Source organism: Danio rerio, chromosome 8, assembly GCF_052040795.2.
Source record: "Danio rerio strain M-AB ecotype USA chromosome 8, GRCz13ab, whole genome shotgun sequence".
Taxonomy (NCBI): Eukaryota; Metazoa; Chordata; class Actinopteri; order Cypriniformes; family Danionidae; genus Danio; species Danio rerio.
This window is the reverse complement of record NC_141028.1, coordinates 43,300,742-43,328,498: the sequence shown is the minus strand read 5'-3', so window position 1 is coordinate 43,328,498 and position 27,757 is coordinate 43,300,742. Positions and strand designations below refer to the sequence as shown.

At 37.2% G+C, this 27,757-nt stretch overlaps 1 protein-coding gene and 1 long non-coding RNA gene across 7 annotated transcripts in view; one reads left to right on the top strand and one right to left on the bottom strand.

Moving 5' to 3' along the window:
* The window catches only part of LOC147842795 (uncharacterized), a 294,644-nt gene that overhangs the window by 18,057 nt on the left and 248,830 nt on the right, over positions 1 to 27,757 (bottom strand). The gene's annotated exons all lie outside the window — the stretch shown is intronic.
* Positions 1 to 27,757, top strand: part of pcsk5b (proprotein convertase subtilisin/kexin type 5b) — a 238,500-nt gene that overhangs the window by 127,405 nt on the left and 83,338 nt on the right. For all 6 annotated transcript variants that reach the window (XR_015497170.1, XM_087263488.1, XM_087263487.1 and 3 more), the window contains 5 exon segments: positions 3,834 to 3,934; positions 12,657 to 12,760; positions 12,990 to 13,107; positions 13,209 to 13,397; positions 22,157 to 22,293. Coding sequence is in view for 5 of the 6 variants with exons in the window: in XM_087263488.1 (XP_087119614.1) it covers positions 3,834 to 3,934; positions 12,657 to 12,760; positions 12,990 to 13,107; positions 13,209 to 13,397; positions 22,157 to 22,293 (649 nt within the window). In the remaining variant the exon portion in view is untranslated.

The following is a 27,757-nucleotide window of genomic DNA, read 5'->3' as shown; positions in this document are numbered from 1 at the left end:
TGCAGGAATGAGATGGTGAGTGAAAAAGTTATGATTGGAGCAGCAGGAGCGAGCCGAGGATGTGACAGCTTCTCCAAAACAGCTGGAACCAGAGGCAATGGGTGGGCGAATTTGACTGTGGCTGCATTCAGGACCCTGTAATCTATACAAGACCTTAGTCCTCCATTCTTCTTGGCAACAAAGAAGAAGCTGTATGCGGCTGGCAAGGTTGATGGTCTGATGAACCCTTGACTGAGAGCCTCATTGATGCAATCATCCATCGCCTCAAGCTCAGGACGGGGATAAATATCATAAGGGATAAATCCAAGCGGTAGTTTGGAGTTAGAAAGCAGGTTGATACTACAGTCTCAGGACCAGTGTAGAGGTAACTGTGTGGCTCATTCCCTGCTCAAAACATAGAGATAAGGGGTGTAGATTGACGGGATAGAGGCATTTGAAGAGGGAGGTGAGTTTTCCTTTGAAGTGGAGTGAACAGAAAGGGTGGTCCGATGCAGAGTGTGAACAGCAGGGGAAGCAATGTGACCGTTTGTGGTGCATGCGGAGCTCCATCATTTGAGGTCTCAGGTGCTCCAGTTAATGTCAGACTGGTGTTCTGCGAGCCACAGTCTGCCCAGGATGACATCCACGTTAGCTCAGGGGAGAATGAGTAGGATTAATACTTCTCGATGATGATGTGGGGACTAGATGATGACTTCTCTGATATGGCGAGAGATTTTACCATGCCTAATGGTGAGTCCTGAATAGTGTTTTTTCTATGTAATTTTCGTTATGTACTGTAGGTATATGATGTTGGCCGAGGAAGAGGTGAAGTTGCCAGCCATTTCGGAATTCACCAGTACATGTATGGGGACGATACGAGAAATCACGATTAATTAGCTTGTATATGGGGTATATGGGACACAGATGGAGTTAATGTGATTTTACTCGCCATTGGGCTAGGCAGGTGGACTGGGCTGGCCGAGATGAGATGGTTGGATTCTCCACAGTACAGGCAGAGGTTGTTCCGAATGCTTCACAGCCATTCGGCGGACTCAAGATGGTAGGCATTGGTGATCATGTGTTTTTTCCGGGTCTGGTGGTGGTGATGGAGCTCTAGTAGATAAAATAGGGTAAACAGACTAAGATGATGAACAGGCAGAGATGTGCTTTGACACACTGATGGCTTTCTCAATAAAAGTTTCTAGGTTGGCATTGTCATCATGTTTTCAAATTTGAGGGTTTAAACCTTTCCGGAAAGTGGCAAAGAGGGCCACTTGATTCCAGCCGCTGCTAGCGGCAAGTGCTCAGAATTGCAATGTGAATGGTGGAGTTACCTTGCTTTGAGTTTATCAGTTCGTCGTGTAAAGATAGTGGGGTGAGTGGTACAGCAAACACCTCCTTTAAGTGACTCAAGAAAGACTGGTAAGTTGCCATCATAGGACTGTTTGCATTCCACAGTGCATCAGTCCACTGTAGATATTGTTCTGTAAGAAGGGAGATTATGAAAGCAACTTTGGAAATCTTATTGAGAAACTGGTTAGCATTAGCCTCTATGTAGAGTGCATATTGCAGCGAAAAGCCATTGCAGGAATTAGGATCGCCTGAGTAGCTCATGGGGCGAGCCAAGGACATACTGGTTATGACCACCGGGGTGGTAACTGCGCTCATGGAAGTGGAAGGCAGCGTCTGACGCATGGAATGCACCATTCTAGCAAATGGGTCCAATGAGATTCCATTTAGCTTCCATAGCTGCGTGTGTTTGTTATCTGGGCTGGAATCCTGTCATTGTAACAAAATAAAAACAAGGATGGTTATCTCTTTTCATCAATTTATTTAAAACAATGTGGATAGTTCAAGAAGAGAATCAGGTAAGTGATATTCTTGGATGGAGAGCAGTCTTGTAACCTGTTCACAATGTAAACAAGGATTTTCATTCAACCATCTGAGTATAATGTCACTTCCCTTAATCACAGCCAGTGCATCCACAGGTTAGGACAGGGGTTTTCAAACTGTGGGGTGCACTGCAGTTCATTTCAAGTTTCACTTTCAGTCATGAACATATTCACGCTCCCCTGACAAACTGGGGTAATAGATGCGAATATAGAGTAAGGACTTAAGGGAGTTGTTTTAATGAATAGCCGAATAGAAAGAAAAAAAAAACTCTGCATTTCGTAATATGTGTGTGTGTGTGTGTGTGTGTGTGTGTGTGTGTGTGTGTGTGTGTGTGTGTGTGTGTGTGTGTGTGTGTGTATGCGGCCCTTTACTGATAGCCGTGTGTGTGTTGATCTTGTCACAAAATGCGGCAGAGTCTTACATGACGGTAATAGTTTGATTGCGGTGTTTATCTCAATAATGCCACTAATATCTGCATACTCCACATGTAAATCCATTTCAGTTTAGTTCAGTTATGACTTTAGTCGAATTAAAGTAATCAAAAATCGCTGTTTACATGCTAGACCCTTAATCAGAGTATTGTCTAAACCATATTAAAACCTTATTAAAGAATTGTTGCCCATGTAACCATACTCAATGTTCGACTCAACCACACTGTCAGGGCTTTGCGATCTTGGCTTTGTGAAGCAGCATTTTCTGTCTGTATGTATATCAAAAGCAAGTATGCTATGGCTCATTCTTATTGACAGTGGAAGATGATTCACGGTTAGTCGTGTCAGGAATCCAACCACAGAATAGCATGTTGTCCTCACAGAAACATGCTCAGCCATCATACTGGATCAGTTAAGGTATTTATGTTTCAATGTAATTAATTCTACGCACTTCACATGCGGGGGCGTGTGTCATAAAAGTTTGAAACTCCCTGGGTTAGGAGAAACATCCATGGGAAAAGGTAAACATCCACGGAAGAATGCAAACAAGGGAGAAGGTGAGGTGAACCATCTGACTTCCATTCCAGCCGTTGTACGACTGGAAAAGGTGAGTCTTTATAGTGGACTGGTGATTGCTGGTGCAGGTGTGTATAATTAGTATTCTGGTGATTGTGCACGGGTGTGGTGAGAGGTGGCTGGAGAGGGAGAGTGATGGAGCTGCAGGAAAGAGATTGCGAGGAAGAGTGAGGATTGGAGCTGCAGGAATGAGCCGGGAATGTAACAATTGTTGAATTAAATAAACTAAATTGGCCGTAGTGTATGTGTGTGTATGTAGAAGTGTATGGGTGTTTCCCAGTACTGGGTTGCAGTTGAAAGGGTAAAACGTGCTGTTTAAAACAAGTGCTGGATAAGCTGGTGGTTCATTCCACTGTGGTCTGTTGTCTGTTAACAAATTGTTTTGTTGTAATTATAAATATATACCAATACAAATACACATTTTTGGAAGAAATGCAATTAAATCCATTTAAGAAGTGAAACCTATGTAATGTATACATTAATTCCACACAGGCTGATATATTTCAAGTGTTTAAAACATGTTTAACACTCAACAATGCAATTTACTGTGGAACAAGGTCCTTGCACAATATTGCCCAGACCCTAATAATAAATGGAGCTATTCCATCAGCTTCTTCGAACCACCAGTGCTTGGGCTTTAATAATAACAAACAGCAATTCCACTAGTGCTCATATGCTGATAAACATGTCAATTCTATTAGAATCCTTACACTTCCAGTGCTTGGACCCTAATAAACATATGGATCCATAGCCAACTAAAATGTGAAAAGTCATTAAATCATTACAACAAAGTTAGAACTAACCTTGATTTCACAAACTTGCCATAAAGACAGCTCAACTTATTTTAAAAGGAAAAGTCTTTTGTAGTGCTACTATTTCATGTTAATCATGTTCATTTTATCATTTACAATACATGTGCTCTTAAATCACCAAGCATATTTCTCTTTTTGGTAGATCACTACAGATTTGAGACAGCGTTGCACAGACAGTCACACTGGAACATCAGCATCAGCTCCAATGGCAGCAGGGATCATTGCTCTTGCTCTGGAAGCCAAGTAAGGCTCTAAACCTCTCACCAAACTCTACTGTATTTTTCAGCTGTGTCAGAAATGGCTTATCTGTTTGTTATTCCATCTGTGAAATTTGCATATTAAACACAAATCACAAAAGGATCATACAATGCAGTAATTTTACCCTCTTTTTGACCTTCTCAATTAAACAATGTTTTGTTTTTGCTACATTTGTGCATTATTTACCTGAGTTTTAGTTAACCATTTTACATAAGGGGTGAGAAGACATAACCCACTAGACAAGAAGACTAAAAACTAGGAGCTAAGTTTTGGGACCTAAATTTGGGGTGCCTGAATTAACTGTAATACATCTTTTCCAGAGATTACAAGCAATAACATGTTGTTCCTGCAGAGTCCCATAATTTGTATAGAATGAGAATACAAGTGAGAATAACTGCCAGAATTTTAACAGAGATTACAATCAATAATCAGTTATTATGAGATATAATGAGAATTATGTTCCACTGCTATTTCAAATATGATGCTCAAAACAGTTTCTATTTGTCTTGTTTGCAGTGTTAATTTTGTTGACAAAAAAAAGACAAAAGAAAATCTGTGGCGAACAACTTTCTACCCATGATTAATAATAAAAATGAAGATGATGATGATGATGACAGCTATAACAAAAACATAGTGTATTTTCTTGTGTGAGATGAAAATGTGAGTGGAAATTTTTTTGGAAAATATCCAATCAGAATTATCAATCAGTATTGGCGTGTGATGCGTAAGATGTACTTGAAAAGTAACACCTTGAAAACGTAACTGATTCACCGTAGTGGTGTTTGTCTGATATAACTATAATGAAATAGAAACATATGAGGAGGAAAAAGTACAGAAAATAATTTGGTCAATTTCACATTTGATATCAGGACAAAAATACTGTGTAAACTGTGTGGAGAGGAAATTGCTCATTAAAAAAAAAAATAATAATAATCTAAAGCAAATCTCCAAGCCAGGGAATCATCTTGAAATTCATACAAAGACAAACTACATTTTTTATATTATTTTATCTATCAACTGAAATTGTATAGCCTCTCGCTGACCTGTAGAGAACTGACATTAGATTGTACATTACAAGTTAATGACATACTAAGCATAAACATTATTTGTTGCTGTCCTCAGTTTGAATCAGTACGTTTTAAATTCATGTGATCATGCCATTAAATTTGGCAAAGAGTTGTTTACTTACGTGATTTCATTTTACAGTGAAGCAAAGGTGCACTTATTGTTCTACAAGTAGCTGCAGCTACAGTTTAGCTCTAACCTGAACAAACTCGAGCTATATTCACACGGGCTGTCTGCATGGTTCCCACACTCCTTAAAAGTTCTTGAATTTCACACACACAAATTAAAGGCTTACAAAGTACTTGAAACAAACACAGTTTTTTTAAAAGTGCTTGAATTAAATTTGAAATAAAATTTGTTTGTGGTGTTATTTTAAACGTTGTACTTAAATAAGCAAAAAAAGAACAAATTATCTGATACCCAGATTTCCATTGGATGTGTGTGGCACTAGAACTGATCGCTGCCACTCTAGTCAGTGCTAGTGTTTACAGGGTTTATGTGAGACCTTAAAAAGTGTGTAAATTTATTTAAATACATTTTTAAAAATTGATGTGACTTTAATTATTCTTTGTGGATTTGCCTTTTCATGTGACAGGTCATTTATATAGGTATAGTATTAGGCTACATCTCTTACAAGGAGGAGAGAAATAGAATACGTGGCTAAATGCATCCTAAATTTATTAATTAAAATTTGTTATCCTCTATGAATATATGTATCATTTCATATGATGATATCAGTTTTTCCTGCTTAGAAAATTGAGGCAGCCACCTTCATATTTTATTTATTAGCTTGGCCTACATGGCCTCTCTTGTAATTTAATAAAAATAATAAATAAATAAACAGATAATTAGCAAAATTTTCAAAAAATATTGATATGGGATTTTTGTCAATATTACACACCCTATGCAGAGTAATAATTTTAATTTCATCAGATCTTAAAAATGCCTTCAACCTTAAATTTAAAGCCCACTTATGCAGATTTTTTTAAAAAAAAATGACTAAATGAGATTTAAGTAAACTGATTTACAAAATAATTTTGACTTGAGTTTATTCATTAATAAGTAACATCTCTGTTAATGATTGTGCAAATGTTTAATGTTAACCAAATTGACAATGTTATTTTGAAAAATTCTTAATTTAAAATGTTTTATTTTGCATAGCTAGAATTGAAAAAAAATATAAAAAAAGGTTTTAATTAATATTTTAGCAGTGTTTCGAAAACTACACTTACGCATCCTAAACTTTATCATTACTCTGACATTTTTAATGTAAATATCAAGTGTAAATGAAATCTTAAGTACAGTAATAACTTTAATGATGCTGCATATGCTCGGGATATGAATTACAAAGGTGCTTAATTTAAAATGAATAGTGTTTTAAAGAAACCTTGAAATTGTGGCTCACGAAAGAGAGGGAACCCCGTGTCTGCCTCAGCCACAATTGTCATACTGTAATTGACAATACTGCAGTACTGTGATATGCGTGTATTGGCAATTGCTATCGATATGCAAGACATTGAAAGTGCCTTGAAGTAAAGCCTGCAATAGACTGACATTGCAAAGTATACTTAAAGGGCATCTATGGTAAAAAATCTACTTTTCGAGCTGTTTGGACAGACGTGTGTAAGTATAGTGTATAGACCGTCATATTGGTGTGATATAAACACACACAGTCTTTTTTTTTTCAATTTAGCAACATAAAAACGGTGGACCAATTGGAGCGGTTTTCAGAGCGACTGCAACTTGACATAAGAGTGCGGTCCCCACGTCCACCAATATTGATTTACAGGCGCGTCATCATATCCTCAGTTTGTTGATTCACGTCTGCCATTTTCAGCGAGAGTCAAAGCAAAATTGCTAAAGGAACACCCCTGCTCTATTTTTAGATGTAAGGCTTATTGGGCTCAACAACAGATCAATATTCTCCACAATATCACTCTAATCGGAATTATTGCTTGTATCTTTAGGTAGGTTTGCAAACATGTGTACTATTCATTGCGTCTACCTAAAACTTCAGCCGTTTGCATTTCTTGAGGTCACAGAAGCTTCCTGTGATCTTAACTAGGTGCAGCTGGAAAAGTGCAAGCGCGTTACTTCATGTGCGCGTCTCTCCATTGGAAATAATATAACAAACTTGCCTGCAGGTCGCACACAAGAAGCGCTGCTCTGCGTGGTGTGACGCTGACGCAGCACCATACATTTTGGAGTTCTGGGTGTGGGTTTCTGTCAGAGTACACACAATGGTGCTTCAAACCGGCAGCTGGTTGCCGTGGACAGCCGCCGTTGTGTTTACCCTGATAGAAGCCTGTGTTTGGAGTTCTAGAATGCGTGGCGCAATGATTCGGGACACTTGATGTTTCTGCTTTGCCACAGAGAGTGTCCGGTGTGCCGTGTTGCGGCGCATCCGGTGCCTCAGTCAAAGTTAAAATCAGTGTGCGTGGTTATTAGTCTCGGTGTACAAGCGTGACATTTTAATCTAGCACACAGTTGTATGTAAAACTATAGAAAGACACAAATGATTTTGTACTTTCTGCTTGGTCTGTGTACGAGTCGTACATGTACGGCTGAATGCTGAACCTCTCACTCCATCTCCTTCTCACAATCTGTCTGTCTGTTGCAAACTTAGAGCGGGTGAACTCTTGGCCCCACCCCCTTGTTACGTTGGGCGAAAAGCCGAAACTAATTTTCATGTAAAGAAACACGCCCCTAAAACAGCAAACTGTGTACATGCCCCCAACTTGACACTTTTGAACACAATATAATAAAAACATCTGAACTGTGTTTTAAACTGAACCTAAACTGGCACACATTAAATCATAAAAAATAGGTAAACTATGTGCCCTTTAAACTATTTTCAATTCAATTAAATTCAGCTTTATTTGTATAGCGCTTTTACAATGTAGATTGTGTCAAAGCAGCTTCACATAAATGGTCATAGTTACTGAATCAGGGTAGTTCAGTTTTTAGTGTTTAAGTTCAGTTCAGTTTTGTTCAGTTCAGTGTGGTTTGAAGTCATTATTGAGAGTCCAAAAACTGAAGAGCAAATTCATCGATGAGTAGCTTTTCAGATCCTGAACCATGCAAGCCAGTGGCGACAGCGGAGAGGGAAAAAAACTTCACCAATAGGAGAGTGAAGAAAAAAAACCTTGAGAGAACCAGACTCAGTTCGGCACAACCATTTTAATTTCTCTGCTTGCCAAAAGTCTTGTGCAGAGCTGCAGTCTCAGCAGTGGAGGCTGGAAGCTGGCCTCAGCGAAGACTCGTCTATCCCTGGAGCGTCACTGGAATCAGTCTCATACTCTCCACACCCCCATGACCAACAGCGCAGCAGCAGCTCAGGATACGACCTGGTTCCAAATATGGACACCTTGGGATCATCTCGTCGCTGGTCTTGGGTCCAATTAGTGACTCCGCATAATCTGAGGACCTCGGGATGAGTATCCCCAGGTGGAAGTAGAGAATAAAGAGAATAATTAGCGTAGCTGCTGTTCATAGTGTATATAAACAAGATGTAGAAACTTGTGTGGAAACCCGCTAAGTGATGCATTGCGTGTATGCTTTACTAAACAGATAGGCCTTTAATCTAGTTTTGAACTGAGAGAGTGTGTCTGAACCTCGGATGTTATCATGTAGGCTATTCCAGAGTTTAGGAGCCATAAAGGAGAAGGCTCTACCTCCCTTACTCAACTTTGCTTTGATATGATCATATTTTTTAGACCTGGTAAGAACTCTGGCTGCTGCATTTTGTACTAATTGAAGTTTGTTAATAGAGGATGCTGGGCAGCCAGCAAATAGAGCATTACAGTAATCCAGCCTAGAAGTCATAAAAGCATAGAGTAGCTTTTCTGCATCTGAGATGGACAGCATGCTTCATAATTTAGTGATATTTCTCAGATGAAAGAAAGCTGTTTTTGTGACATGGGATATGAGTTGATAATGTTAAGAAGAGGTTCTCTTATAGCAGGCTGCGATTCTTTCAGTAATTTTGTTGGAATCGAGTCCAGCATACACGTAGCTGGTTTAGAGCTATTTATAATTTTATCTAGCTCTTCCTGTTCTATGATTTTGAAGCACTGTAGGTTATTATTATTATTGTTATTATTATTATTATTATTATTATTATTATTATGACTCAGTGAAATGTTTATAGGATTTGAAGTATGAGCCGGTGAAGAAAGTTTCTCATTTCCTATTTTCTGTCTAAAGCCTTATATTTTATCACTGAAAAAATTCATGAAGTCATCACTACTAATTTGCGGTGGAACATTATGTTCCAAGGATGACTGATTATTTGCTAATTTAGCAATGGTGTTAAATAAAAATCTAGTATTTTTACAATCTAGGATTGTTAGATTTTTTTCTATCAGTTTGCGCAGGTGCTCGGTCCTGGCAGATTTTAGAGCCCTCCTATAGCTGGACATACTGTCTTTGTACACAATTCTAAAGACCTCTAAATTAGTTTTTTTCCATTTACGTTCCAGGGCGTGGGTTGCTGTTTTGAGCGCATGAGTATGACTATTATACCATGGTGTAGTTTTATTCTCTCTAGCCTTTTTTAATTTGATGGGTGCCACAGTATTTAGTGTGCTAGTAAAGATGGCATCCATACTGCTGGTTACTACATCAAGTTCATTTGAGTTTGCGGGTGCATTACGAAATAGAGAAAGATCAGGTAAGTTATTTATAAATTCATCTTTGGTTGACGGAATGATAGTTCTACTAAGGCAAAATATTGGAGCAGGTTTGCTAATTTCAGGTAAACACAGCTTATATAGTAAGAGGTAGTGGTCTGTAATATCATCACTTTGTGGTATAATGTCTACATCAATGACCTCAATTTCATAAGACAGAATTAGATCTAATGTATGCTTTAAGCGATGAGTTGGACCCACAACGTTTTGCTTTATCCCAAGCGAGTGTAGTAAATGCATAAATGCGAGCCCTAATGTATCGTTAGCGTCATCTATGTGAATGTTAAAGTCACCGACAATTAATATTTTATCAGTTTTGACTAGTAAGTCAGAAATAAAATCAGAAAACTCTTTTAGAAAATTGACATAGGGTCTTGGCGGTCTATATATGGTGATTAAAGCGAGAGATAACATAGGTTTTTGCATAGAATCTGGAAGCTGAACATTAAGCGCTAATACTTCAAAGGAGCTAAACATAAGTCTGTTTCTCTAAATAACATTAAGGAAATCACTAAAGATTGATGCAACTTCACCACCACGACCAGTTTGACGAGCCTTATGTTTATATAAAAATCCTGGAGGAGTTGCTTCATTTAGGCTAATATAGCCATTTTGTTTCAGCCAGGTTTCAGTGAGACAGAGTGCATTAAGATTGTTATCTGTTATTATTTCATTTATGATAAGTGCTTTAGGTGCTAGTGACCTGATGTTTAGGAGACCGAGCTTTACGAAATTTGTATTTTCACTTTTTACCGGTTTTTCTGGTATGATTCCTCATAGATTATTTCTGGAGCACACAGTACATTTATTTCTTGATCTAATAATACGAGGAACAGACACAGTCTCTATGGGGTTAGCCAGATATGCATTACTGATGTTTAAGTTGGGCGAACAATAGTCTATTTGGTTATAATATCAATTTTTGGGATTTTTACCTACTAGTCAGAAGGAGCGAAGTAATCTGGAGATGTTGTCCGACAGGAGTTCAGCTCCAGCTCGACTGGGGTGCAGGCCGTCAGCACGGAAAAGCCTAGGACGCTCCCAGAAAAGATTCCAGTTATTAGCAAAGAGCAATTTCTGTTCTTTACACCATGTTAATAGCCATTCATTCAGAGCAAAAAGTCTACTGAACCTTTCATTTCCTCGGCGGTAGGTAGGAAGCGGCCCAGAAACAATGATCTGCGTGGCGGGCAAGGTGCGTCGAACCGTCTCGATCAGGCTCCTGAAGTCCTTCTTCAGGATCTCCGACTGCCGGAGCCCGGTGTCGTTCGTCCCCACGTGGAGGACGACGTCAACAGGGCTCTCGGCAGCGTCCAGGATAGTTGTAATCTGTGTAGAAATATTCTTAACTCGTGCACCAGGAAAGCAGAAAGTACGTACTTTGTTACCTTTGGAGGAGGCGGCGTGGACGTGGCGAACGATCGAGTCACCGATGATGGCCACATCGGGACCTGTCTCGCGGAGAGGGGAGAAGCAGTTCTCCGTGGAGATCTCGAAAACGGGAGGAGGAGACGTCTTGCCCCGGGACCTGGCAAGCACCTTACGTGGCTGCACTCAGGTGCCATGGCAGCCGGGTGTCAGCGTGAACGACGCCTGGCCGAGCCGCATCCCTGGTGCACTGGACCTGGACAGAGAAACACACGGGTTGAGGTAGAGGGAGTGATGTGGTTGTATCTTCCGCTTACCTTAGATGATGAGGCAGCCTTAGCGTTAGGCACAACAAGCAAAGCTCGTTATTCCCGCAGCCGCGTCCGTCTCACCTAGAGGGTGCGAATCTGGGACTCCACTGCTTCCAGCTCCTGCTCCAACGCCTTCATCGATGCTTCTTCCTGCACACAAGGACAGACACACAAGCGACAATATACAGGGTGAAGAGCAACGCCAGTAAGTCAAAAAATGAGTGAATGAAAGAGGTCGGTAGCTTTAGCTGACCAGCGGCGCTAGCAGGCTAAAGCTACAAACAACAGGCGGATGCTCGAGGGACAGAACATTTTAAAGTAGTTTTGTTTGTTTAAATGTATTAAGGGTTTGTTCACCCTAAGTAGGAGAGACAAAAAATTAGCGAATGAGGAAGTATTTTATGATTTAGATGTAAATTGCGAGTCCAAACACAAGCAGTGAGGCGACCGAACAGAGACTGTGACGCTTATTTTAAGCCCTGTCATAGAGTTAATTGCTTGAAGTTTAACAAACTTATCAAAAGACTAGTAATTTACCCAGTGGAAATAAACAGATTAATAAGTAATTGCAAAATCCTGCATTATCATTACTATTCTTACATGTTGATTGAGTGGTGATGCTTAATTTCACATATTAATTATGATATGAATAAACATTGCATATCTAACATTTGGTCTTTTATTTAAAAAAGCTAGATTCCATATTTTAATTAAAAAGTTAGAATAGTTTGTTTGAATAAACGTATACAATACTATAATTAAATTAGACTTAAAATAAACCAAATATATTTTAGTCAACTAAATCTAGAGTAGATTTAATTAACTAAATTTTGTGAAATTTTGCTGACTACAACTACACTAGACTCTGTCTCTGAACCAGCACTTGAACATACAAAAGGGATATATGTTGCACACTTAGGTTATCAGCATGATAATGCTTCAAGATCTTGTCACATCTCATGTGACATAGGGAGTATCTGTGACATAGGGAATACCTATTCGAAAAGTTAGATATTTAAGCATGGATGGTCATGTGCATTTACTTTAGTAAATCTCACAATACTTTGGGGTTTGTGTCTTCTGTTAATTATTAGAATGAATTCTTTAAGCATAAGCATGCAGCAAATAGCTGAAGCCAGCAATAATGTTTGGATAATAAAAGTGTGTGTAGAAAATAGGCATTTTTAAAATCTTGTTTGGAGATGTTCATTCCTTTGTTTGATCATATAGTTGCAGAAGTTCATTAAATATCTTATTTTCACTTTGTTGCAGTCCTTTCCTGACATGGCGAGATGTACAACACATTGTAGTGAAGACATCCCGTGCTGGCCATCTCAGTGCTCCTGACTGGAAAACTAATGCAGCTGGTTATAATGGTAAGAGCCTTTTAATTTATTGTAATCAATTGATGGGATATGACACTTTTGAATAACATCATGTGCCCAAATAAATTCAGACATTTGATTTTATTATTGTATTTTGAGCCTTCTGGATGTTCTCCAGAAAATTTAATCGTGATTTAAGGTAAAATTAGTTTTATAGCAAGTCTAAGTCTGTGCACAAATTATTTTTTGTTGACCAGTTAAGTTGTACATATTCTTACAGTCAGTCACCTATATGGCTTTGGGCTGATGGATGCAGAAGCTATGGTGAAGGAGGCAGAGCACTGGAAACAGGTTCCACTACAGCACATTTGTGTGGAAAATGCAGATAAACAAATCAGGTACCCATAATGCAATAGTTGTTTAACATGCAGAAGAAGACCAGATGTATAAGTAATTGTTAAGTAGTAAATTCTCAAACAAGACAATTTTCATCCTGTAGAACCATCCGCCCAGAGCATGTTGTTCGTTCCGTGTACAAGGCAACAGGCTGCACTGATAATGCAAATCATCATGTCATTTATCTGGAGCATGTTGTTGTACGTATAACAATTACACACCCGCGACGAGGAGACCTGTCCATCAACCTAACCTCGCCATCAGGGACAAAGTCACAGCTACTTGCTAACAGGTATATTATACATTATACAGACCATCCACTATTTTAAGAATTAGTGCATATTGCAGTTCTTTCGTGAGAACATTTTAGTTGAAAAATTCTCAGCGTTACATTGGTGATGCTAAAGATATTTTTTATATATTTGTCCAGTGATTGCCATTTGTGCTGTGATAATAGCCTGTTTATTTCAAGGCTGATTCAAACTTCCTATTCCTATCCACTCCACCTGTGTGTGTTTGGTTGTTAAACCCTCCCCTTCTAATTGCAATTGGCTGTATGTTTTAAAGGAACAGTTCGGACCAAAATGAAATGCACGGACAGCAGTTTCAATCAAACATTAAAATATACAGCTCTGTAAAAGTCTATTGTGTGTGTTTCAGTTTAGTGTTGTGTTCAAGCCACTCATCGTCATTTTAAAGTTATGCATAACATACACATAACATTGTTTGCAGAGACTTACCCTGATGTTGTACCATTTTAGCCCAGGCTTTATCAAAAGCACTATATAAAACCCGAAAGTACTATATATAACTAGGCTATCTAAAAAATACCATGTGAGTTCTACATAAGGTTATTAATTAGCAAATTATATAAATATTACGAATGTAAACATTAGGGGAGCAGATTACATTGTAATCCCGTTTCCTCACAACACGCTATGGGATGATATTTGTAGTAATAAACAGTTTGGCTGTTTGCACCAGACGAAACCCAACAGAAATTTAAATGCAGCCATTCAGAAGCATAGAATATGCACTCACTTACAAAATAATAAGGTTTATAATCTAGTTCAGGGGTTCTCAAGATTTTCACTTCGGGGCCCACTATCTTTGATCAATTTTTGAAGGCCCACTTGTCTGACATTTTCTTTAAAATGTTTGTATAAAAAGCTCATTTAAACCTTTATTTATTAACCAATTTATACCTGTATATAATACTATATATATATATAATACTATATATATACATATCCATATATATATATATATATATATATATATATATATATATATATATATATATATATATATATATATATATAGTATGCATGTATTTCGTATGTATATATACATATTTCGTATGTATATATATATATGTATATATATATATATATATATATATATATATATATATATATATATATATATATATATATATATATATATATATATATATATATATATATATGTATATATATATATATATGTATATATATATATATATATATATATATATATATATATATATATATATATATATATATATGTATATATATATATATATATATATATATATGTATATATATATATATATATATATATATATATATATATATATACGAAATCCTAAAAGTATAGTACAATATTAAGTAGAGGTATGACAAGATGCCTACTTCAAGAGACAGGCCAGACACGAGATTTGTTATAGACGATATTTTTACACTATTTTAAAGAAATCCTTAATGAAACATATGAATGGAATAGTCTTCAAATATTTTGCTAATGTATGGATGGAAAATAGATTTTTATATAAAAATGTTTTTAAATCACAAAATGCAAAACAATTTAAGTGTTTTTATTTTACCTGTTTTGAACGTACTTCCATTTTTTAAGTATGCAATTTCCATAATTATTGCCAAAATGTTATGTATGCAATAGTTTTATACTAGTTTATATTGAATATATGAACATGCAAACACTGCAAAATATTTTAAATTTATAAATGGAAAATAGCAAACTCTATTGACTGGCTTTTCCCGATTTGGATTTTGTGACAATATCCATTTTTTTTGATGACCTGCTTACATTTATCATGTTTTAAAGGTGACTCATATCCGATTATCTGCATTTACAAAACACACGACAAAAGGCGCAATGAAAAAAAAAAGAGCAGACGCTGACTGACAGCTGATAATAAAAGAGCACTCTCTTCTCCATTCCTGTATTTATTCTGTTTACATGGTTTCATTTTTTTATTTTATTTTTGACAAGTTGTTTTCCTATAGTTCATGACAAACGCTCTCATTTGAACATTCTTTTTATCTAGGCCTTTTAAGCGAGTAGGCATCTTAATGTAATGCACGTGATATATGCAACAGTATTATTTTATATTGGTTACGTTGTGGATGTTGCACACTTTCTCGAGAACATGCAAAAAATACTTTTGCTACATGACAATATAAAAGCGTTTTTAGTCCTTGTGTAGAATTTGGTCACTTGAACCATGAAAAGAAACGTAAACGTGTTTGGTAAAGATAAAGGTGGGTGTTTTGAGTCTCCAGCAGTTCAGTATGTGTGTGTGTGCTTAGATATGTGTGTAGGTGCCAAGAATATAGGGTCAAACAGCTGTGTGGACTGTCCTGTTGCAAAATGCAGCTAGAAGTCCAACAAGATGATAATAGTTTGTTTGAGACGTTTACTGTACTGCATTTCATTAATGCGGCTTTCTCCACATCTCACTCCGGTGAGAAAAAAAAGGGGTTACGTCACACCTGCTGCCTAACCCAGTGACATGTGCATGACGGAGGCCAGCCTTACCAGGTGTATGCAAGCACTTGATTTGCGGTTCAAATTAAATTCTGCTTTCAATCTTCAATGCTGATTTCACCCTGACCCTCCATCATGCTACCATCTCAACTCACAAAAGAACTTTTCACCTCGACGAGAAATCTCGTCGCGATTTAATCTCTCGCGAGATCTCGTGACACCCTTAATATTGAGAGTTAATTTTAAGGTATTTCGCGGCCCACCAGCAGGATCGCTGAGGCCCACTAGCAGGCCGCGGCCCACCGGTTGAGAATCCCTGATCTAGTTAATACATAAACCTCTTTAACATTATTAAATGTAGATGCTGAATCACTGATATGTGTTGGTTTTGAGCTCTCTTTATAATGTTTATTTTATTTTCAAGATCTAAGGTGAACTTTCTGCTGCTGCTTTTAGTAGTACCACAATAAATGTCATGTGAAATAGCATTTAAACTCACATTATTAGCATTTAACCTTCAAAAATCTTCCAAGAAATCAGATATATTATCATAAGTTGTGGTTCAGCCTGTCTGACATCGGCCCGACTTGTATGATTCTGGAGCACCCTTTAGTGCTATACTCAGTTATTCAAAGGACAAATTTTGACCAATTGACACTTGCTTACACTTGTAAAATTGCTACATGACCTGAAGAGGCCTTCTCAAAAAAAGCGACAGGCACGCTGGGTTCTCGCTTGTTCTGTAGACATTTGATGAAGATACTGTCATCTAATCAGACACCCAACACACGTCAGGTGGGCACAGAGGTGGTTGTAGAGCTTTGCGTTTTTTGGTTGTTAACTGGAGGCTTGTAGCAATCCTCTATTTTTTTTGAGAAGCTCAAAAGGGGAGAGCCGGATGAAATGGAGAGCTGTCTGGTGACAGAGGCTGTGGTTCTGGAGTTACTGGCTGCTGAAATATAGTATCCTGCCTGTTTTCCTCATTCATTGAGTGCTGACTCTTGAAACTGTTCTGATATTTTACAGTCTATCTGAGCTCAGCGTGCAAGGCAGAGGTTGCTGTGGCTGCGTGGTGTTATCGCTGTCCTTGTAGGATGTGTAAGCCACAAGTCCACTTAGGAGCTAAAATAAAGCTGTGGGTCATTTAAACTATAGTAGTCAACAACTGAAGTAGATCAAAAAAAAAAAAAAGTTGTCCTAAAACTATTGAACCCATTCTTGTCCTAGGACCATTTGATAACCTTTTTTAATCCACTTGAATTTTTGACTACTATATATATTGTCCTTAAGCACTTTTGCAACAAGTCTGTTTGTATGGATTAAATCTGATGTAAACAGTTGTCTTTGATTCCAGAAGAGATTGAAGTTGTCAATAAAATGCAGTCCTCTCCTGTTCCATGTTGTCTGCAGCCATGCTTTAATTAAAAGCCTTTATTTGTCACATATACTTCCGCATACATTGCCCCGACCACCATAAACAAACATCACATTTCAGGAAAAGACTGGAGGTAGCATTTCGAAAAAGGAAGTAAGATACATTTTCAGGAGAGGGAGGCGAGAGAAAAAAATTTGCTCTTGAATTAGATCAGTATGAGATCAGGGAGAAAAAGCCCCTGTAGTCAAGCACATAAACACATAGACATAGACATAACAATGCAACAGGGGATGGGAACAGGGGATGTGGATATAGTACAATGAGGGCGGGCAGCCATCCGGTCCTACAACTAAAGAGCGATTAGTAGCAACCCTGCTCACCACTGTTTCAATCTAGCAGGCCAGCTTGGTGGGGTTTTGAGCAGCACTGACCGCTTTCATCAATCGTCGATATCCCAGGGCCCCGCATAAGCCCATTAGCTGAAACCCTGTTATCAAAGTTCCGGAAAGATAGATATCTTCAATATCCTCCAAGGACAGAGCAGCCAGGCACTCCAGGCACCACTTCTCCCACCTGTCCATCACGTATCCAGCTGCAAACATCCCGACAGGACAAGTGGGCTGTCCCGAGCCCAAACTTCTCGTCGAGAAAATGGTGTAGATTGCGTTCAGAGACCAGTTGATCAAATCCATAATTCCTTATTCATTTGGATAGCAGGGCACGGAGAGCCTCAGAGACAGAATTAGACGAGACAAGAGGAGCCAGCCAGGAAAGATAAGGGACGGAGAGGAAGAAAAGTGCGCCGCCTTTGCCCGAGAGACAAAAAAAGAAACATTGAAAACATATGCATCTTCAGTATACTGACTGTTTCCAAGATTTCACAAAAAGTCCCTCTTCAGCAGTTCTGATGATAATCAATTTTGCAGTCTCGTGCTTCTGTAAAAATTTCTCAGGTTCTTTGTTTACCTCGCACTGTTACAGAGGGAAGCCGCATGTTCTTGAAGCCCTGCTCCTAAAGTTCCTTATTATTAAATTTCCAAAAGTCAGTTCTTATGTCAGCTGCGCAGTATACCGATGTCTGCTTGGCCCTAACCTCCTGTTTAATGCAGAATTAGCTGATGAATTATGTGATCCGTCGGACTGCATTTGGGGATTCTTCACCTTTATTACTCAATGCTTTATATCTGTTTTGAAACTGTACTTGAGGTTAAGCTGTTTTTGTAGTAGAGGATGCTAATGCAGCAGTGTATGATCTTTGTGATCTGACCCCACTGTAACTTTTGAGTAACTTTTGGTCTCACACCTCATGCTCATTTGCAGCAGTTTCCTTGTTTTTCTGTGCTCAAAACAGTAGCTCAAGTAGATTTCTGGTCAGATCACCAATAACTTCTACTGTTTGTGCAGTAGGGAAATTCTGAATCAATTCGAACCAGGGGCATTTTACAGCCATCTGTGTTTTCCTGTTTCATTAATGTAAGCTGCTGGTAGGGGGAGGTTGTTCAATTCCAGAAAGTTTGTAGGTTTAGTGTTGATCTTCAAAATGTGTATTTGAGTGTGCAGAATGTTTAAAGTAAAATTTAGAATAAAAAAAATTAAGAGCAAAAGTCTAGCTCATCATGCTAGATGTGTTAGCATCCACTTTGTTAGTATCCACTAGGTTTTGATAGTGTACTTACATTTGTGTAGATTTCTTACCATTTGTGCCTTAAATTAATGAATTATATAAAGTTTTGTGCAGAGCTCACCCAACTTGCACGCTACTTCATTGCTTGCTCAGTAGCACCCCCATATATTCTTTTTTTTTTACAAAATCCTGCATTACAATATCTTCTGAAGCTGTGTTATGGAAATAAGACCCACAGAACATACCCGTTTTTAGTTCATGTGTGCGTTGACTAATGGGCCTGTCATAACTTTTTTTTTCGAAGATTCTCAAAAAAGGAGCACATTGAGGTCTAGATAAATTATTATTAGCAAATCTCTGCATTACATTTTCTGATGCAGTGTTAAGATATCAATGTTGAAATGCAGGATTTCATTAAAATGATAGTTTATCTAGACCTGAACATGCTCCTTTTTTGAGAAATTTTGAAAAAAAAAAAAAAAGATGTGACTTGTGGTGTGGTGGGTCCAAGCATTCCACTTATGGATGATGGAGGCCACTGTGCTCATTGGAACTTTTTAGAGCAGCAGCAATTTTTCTGTAACCTTCCGCAGCCTTTTGCCTCGAGAAAATCCTGTCTCGGAGGTCTGCAGACAATACCTTTGTCTTCATGCTTAGTTTGTGCTTTGACATGGACTGTCGACCCTGGGACCTTTTATAGACAGGCGTATACATTTTTTTTTAATCCTATCCAGTCAACTGAATTTACAATAGGTGAACTCCAATTAAACTACTAAAACATCTCAAAAATGATCAGTGGAAACAGAATGTAGCCGAGCTCAATTTAGAGCTTGACGGCAAAAGCTGTGAATACTTATGTACTTGTGATTTTTTTTTTTTTTTTTTGCAACTATTTAAAAAAAACTTTTTTTCTCATTTTCATTATGGGGTATTGTGTGTTGAGTTTTGAGAAAATAAATAAATTTAATCCATTTTGGAATAAGGCTGTAAAATGTCGAAAAAGTTCTGTGAATACTTTCTGCATGCACTTTAAAGCAAGATCTTGTTAGAGAATAGTTTAATCTGGCCCTTTGCTTTTCTTTTTTAGAACATTAAGTATAATAATCATTATTATTATTATAAATATGGATTATTATTGTTTAAAGGGCAAAAAGTTTACCACTTTTTAAAATATACAATATTATTTTAGGGTTGTTCTTTCGATTTCCCGTCCAACTTAACAGAGCGCAAAGCCAAGAGCTCCCCTGCTTTGTGCATGGTAACAAACAGGCAGACACAGAGAAGCAATAGTGAGAGGATCAGGATTCAGCCGTACATGTACAACTCGTATAAAGACCAAGCAGAGACTCCTGTTGAGGAATCAATATTCCTAATGTGTCAGAGTAGCAGTTATAAAATCGTTTGTGTCTTTGTATAGTTTTACAACCGCTATGTAATGATGCATGCATCATCCAAATAGGGATGTATTGATTAACAGGTTTCACTAATAACGCCATTTTAATTCATCACGGTTAATTAATCAAAAAGGTTGCTCACGGAACAAAACTTCAGCAACTAAACAAACTTATGCCAACTGTGTGTTAGTTTGAAGTTCCGAGCTTGTACACCGAGACTAATAACCAAGCACATTGGATTAACTTTAACTGAGGCTATAACTAAGGCAAGTTGGTTATTTCCAATGGAGAGATGCGCATGCGAGGCAACGCACACACATTTTCCAGCCGCACCTACTTGAGATGACAGGGAGTTTCGGTGACCGCGAGAAATGCAAATGGTTGAAGTTTAAGAAAGATGCAATTATAAAAAGTACACATTTTTGCAAACCCACCTAAAGTTAAAAACCATGGCGCCGATAAGAGCGATCATATGGTGAATGTTGATCTGCCAGCTGAGATCAGTCGAGTGTTTATAGAGAGAGTGCTAAAGGACTCGGTGGATCAGCTTTTTTTATTGGTCCGAATCTTCATATGTTGCATTCACGGCACATTCAGTGCAAGTGGCTGCTAAATGTAAAATCTATGTTGTTCATTTGCAGGAAGAAGATGAAAGCTCTTGTGTTGAGCCCAATGAGCCTTACATCCCAAAATAGAGCAAGGGTGTTTCTTTGGTGACATGATTCACGCTGAAAATGGCGGACGTAAAATCACAAACTGAGAATGTGGTAATATGGGCCTGACAATATTTTTGGGCGGGTGGACCGCACTCCTTCTTCATGTTGCGGTCTGTCTCAAAACCGCTCCACTTGGTCCACTGTTTTTATGTTGTTAAATTGAACAAAAAGGACTGGGTGTGTTTATATCAACTCAATATGACAGTCTATACACTAAACCTACACACATGTCTGTCCAAACTGCTTGAAAAGTAGAATTTTTACCATAGGTGCCCTTTATTACATTTTTGATAGTCACAATAGTCAGCTCATACAGTTAGAAATATGGTGCCTGTTCTATGGGTCATTTTCCATAACAAAACATCACAGAATGTTGTAATGCAGTTTTTTCCGGCCTCATTTATGAAGAGCTTTTGGAATAAAAATGTTATGATACAATATGTAGTAATATACATCATTAATCTTTTACTACAATAGACAACGTTTGACATAACTTAGGCTGAAATGGAAAAAAAAAAAAAAAACATTAGACTACGTCTTTGCAAACAATGACTATGTTGACATCAGTAATTGAATCACTTGCCTGTATGATAATTGATGTTTACATGAGTTGTTTTTTGAATGTTCCTTTTATGATGCCATTTTACATGTTATAGCACAAAATTCGATTAACATTATTGCGTCACCACGCTATCCACAAAGTCAGCACACTTTACATGTCTCAGTTCAATTTCTGTTTAGTTTGATTATGACTTTAGTCTGATTAAATTAATTAAAAATTGCTATTTACATGGTAGACTCTTTACATGGTAGACTCTTAAATGGAGTATTAATTAATTATTAATGGAGTCCTTATTATTAAAATGTGTCCCCATTAAAATGTGAATATTGGTGTCTATGTATATGTATTCAATGTTGTGTTGATATAATTACAATAAAATGACGCTGAGTGGGTTGAACACAATACAAAATGGGAACACACACATTATTTTTTTACAGAACTAAATATTTTAATGTTCAATTGAAACTGCTGTACACTACATTTAAATTTGGTCTGACTGTTTTTTAAAAAAACAGCCATTAATACTGAGAGGGGAGTTAATAGCAAAACAGGTGGAAAAGACAGTTTGGCAAATAAGCTGACAAGTCAGCCACGTCTGTTTATTGTTTTTGCAGGCTGTTTGATCACTCAATGGAAGGCTTCAAAAACTGGGAATTCATGACAACCCACTGCTGGGGCGAGAAAGCGGCTGGAGACTGGATATTAGAGATCTATGACTCTCCTTCACAGCTCAGGAGCCAGAAAGCACCAGGTAATTTCTCCTACCAAACATACTATCTATTATTCAATCTTTACATTTCAGATCAACAGTTTTACCTAGAGGTGAAGTTTTATAAATATATGAATATATAAGTTGTGTGCTATGACACTTTTAACACGTAAACATATTTTAAAGACTTCCTAAAGTGCTATGAAATTCGCAGCTTTGTTCAATGTGTGATTCCAATGGAATTTTTTTTACAAATATTTTACAGTCACACTTTACAATAAGGTTCATTAGTTAATGTTAAGTAATGCATTTACTAACATGAACAAACTATGAACAATACATTTACTACAGTATTTATACATGATGATAGACATTAGTTAATGAAAATTAAGTTGTTCATTGTTAGTTCATGTTAACTCATGGTGCATTAACTAATGTTAACAAGCATGGACTTGATTGTTAATAATGCATTAGTAAATGTTCAATTATGATTAATAAATGCTGTACAAGTGTTGTTCATGATTAGTTTATGTTAGTAAATGCATTAATTAATGAACCTTATTGTAAAGTGTTACCTATTTCACAAACAAATGGAGTATTTTGCAAACAAAAACCCAGTGTTGTTAACAAATAAACATGTTGAGTTTAAAAAATATAAATCATATTTCACAAATAAATCGTTTATGCATGCAACTGCATGTAACCCTTGCACAAACAGCAAATCTAGTTCATATAGCTGCATACCTGTAGATTTCTCACAAAAAAGCCAGGCAGATGTTTTCATAAAAGCATACATGTGGTTTTTCTTACAAATGCGTCCAGGTGGATTTTCTTACAAATGGATTGAGGAAGATTTTCTCACAACTGCATTTCGGCAGATTTCTTTTACACCAATACAACAGATGGTGATATGGGTTAACTTATGTTACTTTCCTAACTAAAACCAATAAAATAAGTTGTGAACAGGTAATTTTTTATAAAGATTTGCACACTGCCAATCTAACTAAAAATAAATAGTAATAATTATTAATTTGTTTTTCTTTGGCTTAGTCCCTTGCTTATCAGGGGTCACCACAGCGGAATTAACCGCAGACTATTTCACGTTCACACTATGAATTAGATATTTATTATGGCAGTGATATAATGCTAGATTTCATTAATACTTGCTCATGGGTGTTGCTTTGTTTATTATTTATTTCTATGAGTCTACTACATTATATTTCATAAAAAGACACATATAGGGCCCTACCAAACACCCGCGCAAGGCACGACACAATTGTTGTTTGCTAGTTTTAGCTTGGCGCAAGAGTCATTTTGACGTTTTGCACCACGCTGTTTAACCCCTTCAGACCTGAATTATGTACCAAATTTCAGAAAAATGGGATGTAATGTGATGTCCATTGTAATGGACGCAGGGTCTGAAGGGGTTAAATATCAAATGCATTTGCGCTCATATGTGCGCCCATAGAAGTTCTGGTCTAAAAAAGGAGGTGCGTTAAGGCGCATTGCTGGCATGTTGCTATTTTGAGGAACTAAAATAGACTGTTCAATAGACCAGATCAAAGCAGGTCTATAGTCCAGCGCAGAGCGGCGTTGTTTGTGTGCCTCGTTTACATATTGTTTAATACATACAGGGTGTACAGCAATACGCAAATATCTTTACAAATGAAAAAGAATTAAAGGATTTAAAATATTATAAAAATTGTTATTTTCTAGCCTACATAAATATAAAAACCATACTTTCATGCCTTCTTCTCGAGGGACTTTTTCAGTTTATTCATGAAAATTTGCTTTTGTATAATGTTATTATTAGTAGTATTATTGTATTATATGCATATATAAACCATATGGGGCATAGCATGTGTATTTGGATATAATAATTTTGAAACAAATCTTTGTGCTTTCAAAACTAAATTAATTATGTAGGCTAATGAATGTCTGTGTACAACACGTTTCCCTATCCACGAGAGTGAAAGTAAAGAATGAGGAGGCTCAATCTCTCATTCTCGTGCTGTAGATGCTTTGTTTAACTTTACAAAGTTCGCCATGTAAATAGTAAATGTGCTATTGTGCGACGCAACTGACTCTTAAAGGGAATGGGAGATGAGACTCTGATTGGTTTATTCTCAAAACACTCCTATAACTCATTAAAGGGCACATAGTTTACCCCTTTTTTATGATTTAATATTAATATTATGGTTCTTCTGAGTGTGCCAGTTAAGATTCAGTTCAGCACACAGTTCAGATGTTTTTATTATAATGTGTTAAAAGGTGTCAGGTTGGGGGCGTGTAAAGATGTTTTAGGGGCGTGTTGCTTCTCATGAAAATTAGTTTCGGCTTCCTGCCCAAAGTAACAAGGGGGTGGAGCCAAGAGATCCCACACTCTGTGTTTGCAACAGACAGGCCAACAGAGAGAGAGAAGCTATGATCAGCATTTAGCCGGTCATTTATGACTCGGACACAGACCAAGCAGAGAGTACAAAATCATTTGTGTCTTTGTATAGGTTCGGTGTACAAGTGCCGAGCTTGTACACCGAGACTAATAACCACACACATTGAATTAACTTTGACTGGAACGGTGACTGTGACACAGGTTGGTAAATTGAAAAAAAAAGAACTATGTGTGTTTATATCACCCCAATATGACGGTCTGTACTCTATACTTACACACGTCTGTCCAAACAGCTTAAAGAAGATTTTTTACAATATGTGCCCTTTAAGAGAATAAGCTCGACCCTGTTAGACCATGCACCATGGCGCAAAGCAGATTTTTCCATCCTTAAAATAGCAAAAGTGGATTCTGACACACCCTTAATGATTTTGCGCCCTGCGCTTTAGACTTTGCACATGGATTGTCGAAATAGAGCCCATAGTGTGCTGTTTAAATGTTTTAAGTTGCTTGGTAAGGTAGCCTAGGCTCACACTATCTACTTCACTAGAGTTAAGCTGCTCAGCAAAGTAGCCAAGTTTTACACATAGTATTGTACACTAGTGTTATCTCCCTGGGGTCAGCAAACACGTACATGCATTTCCACAGATTATGTCATAAAATACTTTGTAATTTTTAATCGTATTGATAGGACAAACACAGTTTTGAAAACTGTATTTTTACTTGTATATATTCATAATTACAAAAAAACATTGTTTTTGTAAAATTAGCAAAACAGGCAGGGGATGCTTTCTCTTTCCGACAGCTCTGTCAACATGACTGGCAAATGCATCAGAAAAAACTACTGAATATATTTGAATATTTGTCTTAGATACATGAGTGACATACCTGCATAAAGCCTCGGATGTGACATTTCAAAGCTTTTTGAGAACAAATATTGTCTTGCTTGGTAATCCGTATGGAAAGAACACAATGCTGGGAAAGCTCAATACCCCCTTTATCCACTAATCAGTTACCACCTCTGGCATTCACATGCAAATGATGACAATGTCCACTTGTAAACGCCCACAAACACAAACAGTGCTGCTAGTAGAAGAGATTGTTTCATTTTTATTATCCGCAATAAATTGCCATTTGACCATTATGATCGGATGCTGCTTTATTTAGAAAGTGACACGTTATTTATTTATTTATTTATTTATTTATTTATTTATTTATTTATTTATTTATTTATTTTACCATATGTGAGTCAACCAGTCAACAGTTTGAAAAGAGCTTACTAAAGCTGTCATTTCTGTTTTCTGCAAAAATATAAATAAAATGTCTTAAAATCTTATTACAACAGTGTTGTAATATGGTAAACAGTTAACAGAACATTTAAATCAGTCTAATGTTTTCTGTAAGCACATTAAAAAATATAATTTTTACATAATTTTGAAGCAAAAACTATAGACTACAAAATCCAGTTTTCGAAAATTTTGTAAACAAATATTCAGTGTTTTCATGGAGTTATTTCAGTGACTTAATGTCAGTATTTCACTAATTACTCACAAATGTTTTATCTCAAAAACACAGTCCTGTACGTAAACATTTCTAACATATTATTTTGCCCAGTTTGTGCTGTACTGTGTACAGTAGTACTAGTCTTTAGCCACCTGTATGTTACATATTGCTGTATGTTATGTTGCATAATAATATAATACATAGTAGCCAAGGCACACACAAGGTCTAGTTCACTGGATTTAAGCCAGTTGGCAAAGTAGTCAAAGTGCACACATGAGCCCTTTTCACACATACATATTTTTTAGCAATTTTCTAGAAAGAGATAATTTGTTAACATGTTCATTTTTTAAGTACATTATGCCAAAGAGAAGTTGTAACATTACCAGCAAATTGTCTTTTCTGGGGCCAAACAAGCTGCATGAATGCAAAGTTTTAAACATGTTAAAGCAAGTTGCAAGTTAAGATGTATGTCTCTGACTGAGTTTGCATTATTGCTTATTCTGACCTCTCTGCTGGCTGGGAAAAGCTCATTGACGTTGAAAAAATGGCATTCCATAGGCCCAATCCTTGTGCTAGATGGATGCATCACTGCCAAGAACACCAAACCATTCTGGAGGACCATGTGCACCCAATGGTTCAAATATTGTATCCTGAAGGTGGTGTCGACTTTCAGAATGATAATTAATCAATACGCACAGCAAGACTGGTGACAGAATGGTTTTAACATTAAATATGCTGTCTCTTAACACCCAGTCTTAAGGGTTTATGAGTAAGAACTTCCAGACCTCACTAAGGAGCAACATAAAATGACATGCATTGTCTTGGACTAAGCCTTGCAGCTGCTAGGGAACACACTGACAAGGAAGATATTAGTATTTTTTCTGGCACTCAATCCTTGACCACATACTTCAGTGCACAACAACTTGAACTCCTAGATTTCACCTTTATCTTCCTCCTTGCCGTCCTCTGAGGTGGAAGGGAACACATTAGACTTCCAGGTTGGATGGATAAGTGTGCAGTGCTGTAACATAAGAGGCACTTCAACACTGTGAATTTTATCTCAGTGGTGTAGTTCTTTGCAAGATGGTCTTTGGAGTAGCAATAGTAGAAGCAGATGTAATTTTCTTTCAAAAGCTGTTTGAGATCATTTATGGTATTCTCATTTAAGTCTCTATATTTCCTCAGATGGTGTGGTTTCATATGCAAAGGGTAGTTTTTGTTATGATCAATACATTCTGTAATTTCTCCGTACTCTACTTTAGTGGTTCCTGGGACCTGTATCTTTTAAATGTATAATGATATATTATGCTTCTCCCTTTTCCTCCTCTCTATGTCAGCTTGAACAAAGAAGTTAAAACTTAGGTTGGTGCAAGCTTGTGTCTCTATGGTGATAAAGTTTACCAACACTAAGAAAGTTGGAAAGCTAATAAAGCCACTTCTCTTGCAATTTGAATTGAAATTTTCAAAAATAGGCCTGATACCTTGGGAGGTGTTTAAATATGGCATGTCGGCAAGGTAGCTGTCCTGTTTGTCCTCTTTGGCAAACTCAGATAGCAGGTTGGCTAGATTTCTGAGTCTTTGTGAATCTTTCATCGTAATCTTTGTAAGGTTTTC